At 43.3% G+C, this 9374-nt stretch overlaps 1 protein-coding gene across 2 annotated transcripts in view; it reads right to left on the bottom strand.

The window, feature by feature from the left end:
- Positions 1–1921: 1921 nt before the first annotated feature.
- LOC147891632 (pentatricopeptide repeat-containing protein At1g07590, mitochondrial-like) overlaps positions 1922–9374 on the bottom strand; it is a 34559-nt gene continuing 27106 nt past the window's right edge. The window contains exons 3-4 of one of the 2 annotated variants that reach the window (XM_087388777.1): positions 2305–3583; positions 1922–2165 (exon numbers count right to left, since the gene is read on the bottom strand). In XM_087388777.1, coding sequence (XP_087244903.1) covers positions 2318–3583 — 1266 coding nt within the window. In that variant the 3' untranslated portion in view covers positions 1922–2165; positions 2305–2317. Of the gene's footprint in view, positions 3584–9374 lie in introns of both variants that reach the window. The other variant, XM_087388776.1, reaches the window with a different exon arrangement.

Genomic DNA, 9374 nt, shown 5'->3' with positions numbered 1-9374 from the left:
TCTAAGGACATTCTTTTCACCAAAGGATTCAACAATCATAAAATCATTGTTATAAAATTCTACAATCATGTTTCAATGTTGTAAAATCCTGTAACCACAGCTTATAACTATAATAATCTACAAGCATAAAATTTCTATAACCATGTTCATTTTCTGTAACCATATTCGGTAAAAATAAAGTTATGTTACCATATTCATGTGAAGTAAGACCATTATTGTCCCATAGAAAAGAATAGTGCATGCCCCACCAATCTTAACTCCAACTTGTGCACTGATGCAATGCTTCAAGATGTCGTATTTCCTCCATCAATCCCCAGAGATTAATATGCTACCTGTCCCAAGTGAGGTTGACGACTTAACCATTCAGCTTTGATGTCTGTGTTTCTTTTGGTCCGATCTGTCTTTCACATTCACTTCATGCAAATAGCTCAAGGTTCGTAAGAGAGACTATTGGACAACTAGATGGCAAATAATTTTAAGACTAGTGGAAGAGCTCGATGGTAGGGATTTGTAGGAACATGATCAAACCTATATTAGATGCGTTGAAAAGGAAAGAACCCTTTCAATGCTTGGACAATAAGCAAAACACCACCAAAAGGGTGACTCCATCTCGCACACAAAAAGTGGTCACACACAAAAAGTGGCTAACTAAAACTCTAGAAGCATTGGACATCTAAGTTCTAATATACTCATTTGAGCCTTCACAAAAATAGCTAATTGAAACTCTTAAAACATTGGATATCAAAGCTATAATAGGGATATACTCATTCGAGACCTTCACAATTCTACGTGAGAGAGAAGAGTTCTTAAGATTTTAAATTTCCTATGGCATCGAAGAGATGCATGTCATTTACATGGTCCCGTTTCCCTATGATGGTGGATTATACCAATGCTATACACATAGATTGTGTAGAAAAGAGCATGTTCACGTTGAAAATAGGTTGATTGAGCACTTTTGGGTATTTAAGCTCTAGAGCTTAGTTCATTTTCTATGCAAGCATTCAAGGAGAGAGGCCTTCCAAATAAGTGATGATGGAGGCCAACTCCAAATCTCTTGCAAGTCAAGTCGAGAAACTAAAGAGGAAACAAAGTAGGCCCTTGGTGAATTTGCAAGTTAGGCAAGTCCAAGCAAGACAACACCAAGTAGCCAGAAATTAAGTTTGCTTCAAGAGCCAAGGTATACAATCATATATCAATTACTTCTTAGGCACACCTACCATGGAAACTATTTACCAACTACAACAAGAAAACTTAACTTGAAGAACGAATACGCAATGAGGTGCACATCAAGCAACGAGATATGCACAATAGGACACAAAGCTCAAGAAGGATGCCCAAGCCCAAAGAACTAAGCCAATAGAGGCTCATGCCTATACAAGTGGATGCCACAGAGAGACAAGAAAAGACTAACCCAACACAAGCTCATGCCTATAAAGCTCCAAGCGGATGTAGAGAGGCAGAAAAGAGCGATCGACAAATAACATTTAGAGATTTAGAGATTCACAATAACAAGAGGGAGATTCTTGAAAGGACTTCTGCAACATGCAAAAACAATCAACGTAGAAAGCTGAAGGTGTGCACAACAGCCTATGGAAGAAGCAACTTGAAAGTGATAGCTACATTGAGAATAGCACCCAACTACAACATGAATTTGTGTCCTCAAAGACCATATCAGGGAAAGAGGGACCGTATCAAGTGCAACGTCTTTCCACATTCTCTAATTTGATTCTTTTAAACTAAATTTTATATAAGGTTGAAGAATGGTGTAATCCTAAAAAATCTTTGGTTCCGCAATCTTCCTTTTTGGCATTCTATGCAAAAACTTAGCTATGACTAATTATATAACACAGTTACAAAAACTAATCTATTCTATTACTATCAAACAAAATCCAGATTAAATTCCCTGATTTGATATGCTTAACAATGTGCTCAATCATTGTAATCCTGTTGGAATAATACTTGTAACAACTGTGAAGTTTCCTTACATCCTGCCAGTATCATGGTGAATCCAAATAGAATTCCTCGTTTAAATCTAATTAAGTGATACAGAAGACAACTTCTCGCCACTGGTGTGGGGATACTATAGTGTGTGTGACCACACAACATCAGATGGCCTTTGGACAGTACAAGAAATCGTGCTTCAAAAACAAAGGACACTCTGCACACTGCAACCAAACCTTCAGCAAAACTTACCATGAGAGCTAATAATCATGTTCATTGCCTTTGATACACAAAAATAGAGCAGTCTCATCAGATTCCTTGAATGAAAAGAGAGAAGACACTAATGCGTACTTGGAGGCGTACTTGGAGAATAATGCTACTTGCTTGATTCTTCCTTTACACCTCCACTCAAAGATTCTATCTCGGAAAGAAGAGCCAATGTTTCTGCATCAGGCTCAATGCCATCAGCAGACATACGTTGGAGAAAATTGGGTGCCCGTTTTCTAGCCTTTAAATAAGCCTTTAACAAATTATTATAAACTATTGTGCGCCGGTAGGAGCCTGTACTGGTGAAAGCTTCAAACGTATTCTCAGCAGCTTCAACTTCTCCTCTTTCTGCGAGACTTTCCAGAACAAGCAAAAAGGAATCGAACCATACCTTTGATTGATCAAAAGTCAAACTTTCCCTTGATGTTCTCAAATATCCCAATGCCTTATCTATTTGACCCTCTTTCAGGTAGCCAATGATCAAAAGTTTATAGGTAACAGAATTCGGTTTCAATCTATCCTTCCGGATTCGAATCATTAAGTCTTCTGCTGCCTTCATCATTCCATGTCTAGCATAAACATCCATCATAGCATTATATATCCTTGATACTAACTTTCCTTTTTTCCTCTCAGCCTTCATGGCAAGATCCTCTGCTTCGTGTATCTGCCCAAGCTTTCCCAAGCATTCTATCATGACCCCATAAGAGCGAGATGAGAGATTACTGAAACTCTTCATACGCTTCCATAGATTCTGAAGCGCGTGGCGATCCCCCTGTTCCGCATACATCGTAAGAAGGAGGTCATGTGTTAGATGGCAGTTTTTGTTACTGACTTTCTGCATCTCATTAGCCACAGATTCAGCTTCATCCGTCAACCCTGCTGACATGTAGGCTTTAGCTACTAAGCAGTATGTCAATGCATCAGGCACAACATCTCTGTCTCTCATTGCTTTGAAAATTTTAATTGTCCCGTCAGCATCACCTTGCTTCAGTGTCACACTTAAGAGAAGGTTATAAGTTCTTGTGTTTGGTACAATGTTCACTGCATTCATCTCCTGCAGGAGTTCAAGAGCTTTCTTAGGTTGGCGCTGGTGTCTATACAGTGCCATAAATTGGTTGTAAGGTAGCGCAGAAACAAGTTTCCCCATGTTTCTAAGCTTTTCAAGAGCACTTTTGGCCTCAGAAATCATACCCCTTGCAATGTAGGAGGATATAAGCTGGTTATATACCGCCTCTGCCACGCATTCAGATGGAATGCCTTCGAAACACTTTTCAACATCTGCTATAGATCCCACTTGCCCTGTCAAGAAAAGCCTGTACATATGATCTACTTCATCCATCTCAAAAAGCCTCTCCCTCCAAGCATAATCTGCAAGCTGCAGAATTTTTTTGGATCATCTTGTGGACAATTTTGCTATTGATTAAGAAGTCAACTTACTATCGTCTAATTTCTTTACAGCCAATGTGACAATATAGAATGCTTTTGGGACAGATACCTATTACAAGACGAGGAATGTTGACCACAAATGATGTTCACAGCAATATTCTACCAAACTAACGAGAGAGAACTTCAATGAAGTTATAAGCCTTACCCCACACAGTTTCCCACACGAGCATAATTACATGTGCACCATACTCGCATGTACATGAGTATAATTTTTAAACTTCATTTTTACCATAAACTTACTAGCTCGTTTTACAGCTGCAGATTGTAGAACGCAAAAGGTTATTACTGAGCCAGCTGCCAGGCTTGGGATGGCCTCAAATGCAGGCTTGAGGGTGGCTAGAATACTCAACCTATTGCTAGGAGGTGGTTAAGCTATCTCCTTTTATGATTCATGTTGATCTATTGTTTGATCATACAGGTTACTTGTAGAACTTGAAATCTTACTGTTGGACCCTAAAAATGGGCCAATGATCATGCCACATGGCACTCGCAAGCTCACGAGCCGGGCCCCACACCTGCCACCTAGCAACCCATTAGGAGTCCTCATTCCATCAGGTATTATATGCGAGGTAGATAGGTTCGCATTTATGTCTGTGTGATTGACGCACAAGCCTGTGTAAGTGCGGCAAGTAAGGGCCATTGCTCCACCTCTAATCCATTTACTTGCACATGAGAGGTGAAGGCCACCACCTCCAACAACCCCCATTGACCAAGCCTGATTCTTGACATGCCAACCTCCAGCATTTTTTATTGGCTCCCTAAATTGACCATGTGGCCAATACCTTGGACCACCATCGGTCTATACAGCATGTAGACCCCTTGTACCATGACTGCTCTTGCACCATTTGTTTGGGATATAGAGTCAACCACCGCCAAGAATGATATGACCCATAGCCACTTTACCTGCATTCATCATTATGTGCCACCACTTGGAGAGTACCACCACCATTATCAACAGTCTTGCCATCACCATGAATGAGCCGCCACCACAAGGTCACCAACATGTCAGAATTTCAAGTGCTGAAGCATGCACCTGGGCACAGTGGATAACGAGGACAACTCTTTCCAATACACACTCACCAAATAAATCTGTACCCACAAACTGTACATGATCACAGAGATAGACCAGCAAAGGGGATTCCAAAAAATACTCAGTTTATAGTCACGACAAAAGTGGCAGAAATGCTTCAGGATGAAGCCACAAACATCCAGCAGATTGCTAGGCAAAGCACAATCTGAAAGGACTGGACAAAACTGACTATGTATGCCAAAGAAGGCTCCCTATTTCTGCTCCTGTGCCTTCAAGGAAGGGGATGCAAAATAGCGGATGCCCTGCTTTATATATCCCATCACCTGCCCTGACCAGGCTGGCCTGGTCAGTGAAATCCACCAACCAGGCCAGGCCGACCCCGTCTGTAATAACCCGACCCAGCAGCAGGTCCCCCAATCTGCTGCCGACCTGTTTGCTGCTGCTCCAGGCCTATAAATAGGCGCCTATATTGATGCTGCAGTCCTGCAGCACTGCCATGCCTCTGTCTGCAGCCTCTACACCATCTGCAGCCACTGCTACAGCCTTCTATGTGCAGCCAGGACTCCACGCTGCAGTCCATACAGCAAGGATCTTACCCAGGTAACCTTCTACCCTACGGTTCACTGTACTGTATGTCCTCATATGGGGGCTCGTAGGTGGTCAGTGACTCTTAACCTCCCACTAACTCAATGTGGGCCAATCCCCATATGTCTAATGAGATGCTCCATTTGCTCACGAGAGAATAAATTGGGAGCATTATCTTTTGTAAGGCTGTAAGTCAGCTCGATTAACTCATCGACGATCAGCTCCCTAATGAAGTGGTAGTGAGCCTCAATGTGCTTCATCCGAGCATGGGACACCGCATTCTTCGCGATCACAATGCAACTCTGGGTGTCACACTAGATGTCCACCGCTTCCTCCTATAGAACCTCCATCTCTTCCAAGATTGATCTGAGCCATAAGATGCCCCGCAGGCCACTCTGTAATCTGCCTCCGTAGATGTAAAGAGTGACCATTGGTTGCTTCTTACTAAGCCAAGAAATTCCCCTTAATCCAAGAAGAAAACAATAGCCACTCATGGAACATCGAGTGTCCCCGTCTCTGGCCCAATGATAACCACAATACCCAAAGAAGCAAATTTCGATGCAATAAGTGATCCCATGTACCCCTCAGGTTCCATAAAACATGCAAGCAAGCTTGCCAATGATTCCCCTGAGGTTTTCACGAGATCTAGAAAAGTAGTCCTGATGAGAAATACAATGTCGGGACGAGTGTTTGTGAGGTAGAGTAAGTTCCCATAAGTTGTCACCACTTGGTCAAAACCCCCATCTCAGAAGCATCTTCTTTGCTGAGTTTGTTCCTAACTTCCATGGAGGCTGTGGCTCTGACTCCTCAAAGATCACGTCCCTGCTGATAAGGATCTTCTTCTTTTCCGGGTCAAAAAGGCGATAGGCCTAGGGTTCTTTGTTGTATCCCACAAAGATACATCTTCGGCTATGGGAATCAAGCTTCATAAAGGGCCAAGCTCCTCGAATTCGAAAGGCTTGGTCCTCTGTCCTGCAGTGACCGTAGTCACGAAACTCTTGAAACTACGAGGTGGCTTGTGTAATGTTAGCAATGCTAGATGACTTGAGTCTACCTTCTGACCAACTGTAGCGAGATGGTCCCTTACCACCTTGACTTTTGTCAGATGGTCATGAATATTGTCCGCCTCATTCATATCCAGATTGTATAGTTGATGTTGAAGAAGCAAAATACGAGATATGTTGTCTGTTTCATACAGATCCTTCACAATAGCCCACGCCTCTACAAACGTCTCGGCCATCTGGATGTGTGGAAGAACAGAATCCGCCATGGTCCCTATGATTAATGCTAGGGAGTAGGCATCTATGTCTTCCCAATTCTCAAGCTCTTCTCCATCGACTAGAATGAGAATCTTCCCCTTGCTATCCAGCATATCTTCCGGCTTTGCCTCCACCCCTGTTGTCAGCTTCCACAACTTTCGAGCCACTAAATGACTCCGGATTTTCACCTTCCAGATTGGGTAGTTCGACCCATCTAGTTTCCCCGACTCTCCAAAGTTCAGGATGGTGAATGAGACAAATCTTGAGGAGGAAGGAAGAGAAGGGGCTGAAGAGGCAACAGTTGAATCCTTGTCCTCCATCCTTGATGTAATAGTGAACAGCAAACTGAAAAATGAATTTGCAATAAAGAACTTGACCATGAAGCAAACTGGAGTGTTGATTGGAGTCGCCTTCTTGCTGAGGAACTCCATTCTAGAGCTGGAAACCCTGCTCCGACACCATGCTAGAAAGTAGAGGATAGAATCACTCACTCCTCACACTGCCAATCTCAGCTCAAACAACACTCAAAGAAAGACAAGGGGAGAGAAAGATAGCAAAACTCATATATATTCTTCCACAACAGTGGGCTGACAAAAGCTCGAGAGGTGAGCATACAAAACAGCAAAGAGATGCTGTACCAATCTCTGAGTCTATTCCTCTCCCTACGCGCTTGCGTGTGCAAGGCTGGTATGTGCAGATGATGAAGAATGAAGGGGATAGGGGGGGCTATTTATAGGCCCATTGCTGGGCTCAGAAAACCAACCAGCAGGGGGTCAGCCCCCTGCTGCAGCACCGACCTGTTGGGCTCCACCACTGACCAGGCCGGTCGGCAACTTGGAGGCTGATCTGGTCAGCTTGGGCCAGGCCTATATAAAGGCCCATGTGCCCAGCACATGGGCTGCTGATGCAGTCCACAGGCCCCACCATTTGCTGCTCCAAGAGGCGCCTCTGTTGCTGCACCATGTCAGCCCGTAGCGTGGGTTCCAGGCCAGGTAGGTCCTCTTGCTTTCCCCCAGCCCCCTATAGTCTCCTGCCCCCTTGTCCCCTCAAATCGGGGGCTCACAGGTGGGGCAGTGACATTCTAACAAAGTATACACAAGAATACCACAGAAAGTGGACCGTTAACTTTGGCATCTACTACCATCACAAGTATGCTCCAACATGCACTGCGAAACTCGTGTTGCATATATGATTTGCAGGCCTAGGATAGCAAACCATATTCCACCACAAAAACTGCAGTACATGAACAAAAGAAAGAATAACGCTGGCATGAAGTGCCATAAAAAACATGCACTGTACAAATAGCATTGCAAAACGAGCAACGCATAACTAATATTGCAAAACTAGCAATGCATAACCAACATTGCAGAACTAGCATTGCATAACTACCATTGCAGAACGAGCAATGCATAACAAACATTGCAAAACGAGCAATGCATAACTAACATTGCAAAATGAGCAATGCATAACCAACATTGCATATATGATCCTATAGAGCTCGAGATACAAACCATACACCGATGCATAAACAATCTTGCAATGACTGGCACACTGATCATAGAAGTCCCATGGCAGATATACCGTCAGCAAAAGCGATACCTCATGTGAGACATATAGTATTACCAAGCGACTGCTCGATAATTGAGCTGCCTGAACTGAGGGAGTAGAGGTGTGACCTCCCTCTTGAGCATCAGGCAATGCTCCAGACTCCTTTGCTCTGCTGAAAGAGCCCAACCGTAGTCGGCTCAAACTGAAAAGTAGAGCTGCAACACTGAGGTGAATCTGCCAGTCACCCTACTCCATCCACTTCGCATCAAATATCCTCAGATAGCGACGGGAAACTCTACGTCTTAACTTTTCTTTTCCTATGTGCAAATACCTGTTCTAGAACCCAGATCTCAGATCTCATCCTGTTCCTCCAAATCTTCTCTTCCTCATACGGCATATCCTCCGGCACATTCACTGCACAACATCTTAGCTGAATTCTCTTCCTGCAATCAATTTCCAGCAAATGTTTGTCCCAGCAACAACTACAGGCTCACCGATGGTGACATCCCGGCAATGGAACCACTGAAAACAGCCTTCTGGAAAACCATAGGGGCGGCAAAAAATTATTAACTAGCAAATACCATTATTACAGCCACTTAAAGAACAATTTCAGCAACTCAAGAGAATACGGAAACCACAATAAAAAAGACGCATGATTGGCCCCAAACTTGGTGCCCCTTTCGGTATTTCTTTACTTCTTTATTCAGATGGCAAAAATTACAGCAAGGCTAAATGCCCTTGCACCTGTCCAAACACAACCTGTTGGAATATGAAGCCAAAGTGAGTCAAAAATGAGTATACTAGTGGTTTTATACTCTAGTGAGTCCTAGACATGCCACATGTCATATTGGGAGATATCCCATAGACATTGTGACTTTCTAGAGTCTAGTGCCACACTATATAGTGTTGTACTTGTCCATTGTCTAATATATCAGTCAACATCAAGCTATCAATACATTGTGAGTATTTTGGTTATTGCCTTACACTTATACTTTCCTTCCTTTCCATTTTGCCTTTCATTATGCTTTCCATATTTCCATTCCGTTCCTAGCTAGCTACCATGTCTCTTCATATGGTATCAGAGCCTTCCTTCCTAGCCCTTCCCTTCCTCCTTGCTTCTCCATGAGGTAGAGGGTGGCCGGAAAGAGAAGCTGCCCTCTCTTCTTTTGGACGAGTTCCCCTTCCCTACTCCTCTCCATTGAAGGCTTCATTAACATTGAGATCCTCCTTCAACGTTGTCTTCTCCAACTTGAGCTTCTGCCACCTCTCTTCCATTCCCTTGGTGAGCTCTTCTCCTT

This window comes from Dipteris shenzhenensis, chromosome 17, assembly GCF_047967505.1.
Source record: "Dipteris shenzhenensis isolate YYH24624 ecotype China chromosome 17, Dip_SZ_1.0, whole genome shotgun sequence".
Lineage (NCBI taxonomy): Eukaryota > Viridiplantae > Streptophyta > Polypodiopsida > Gleicheniales > Dipteridaceae > Dipteris > Dipteris shenzhenensis.
The sequence above is the reverse complement of the archived record's forward strand: the minus strand, read 5'-3'. Positions and strand labels throughout refer to the sequence as shown.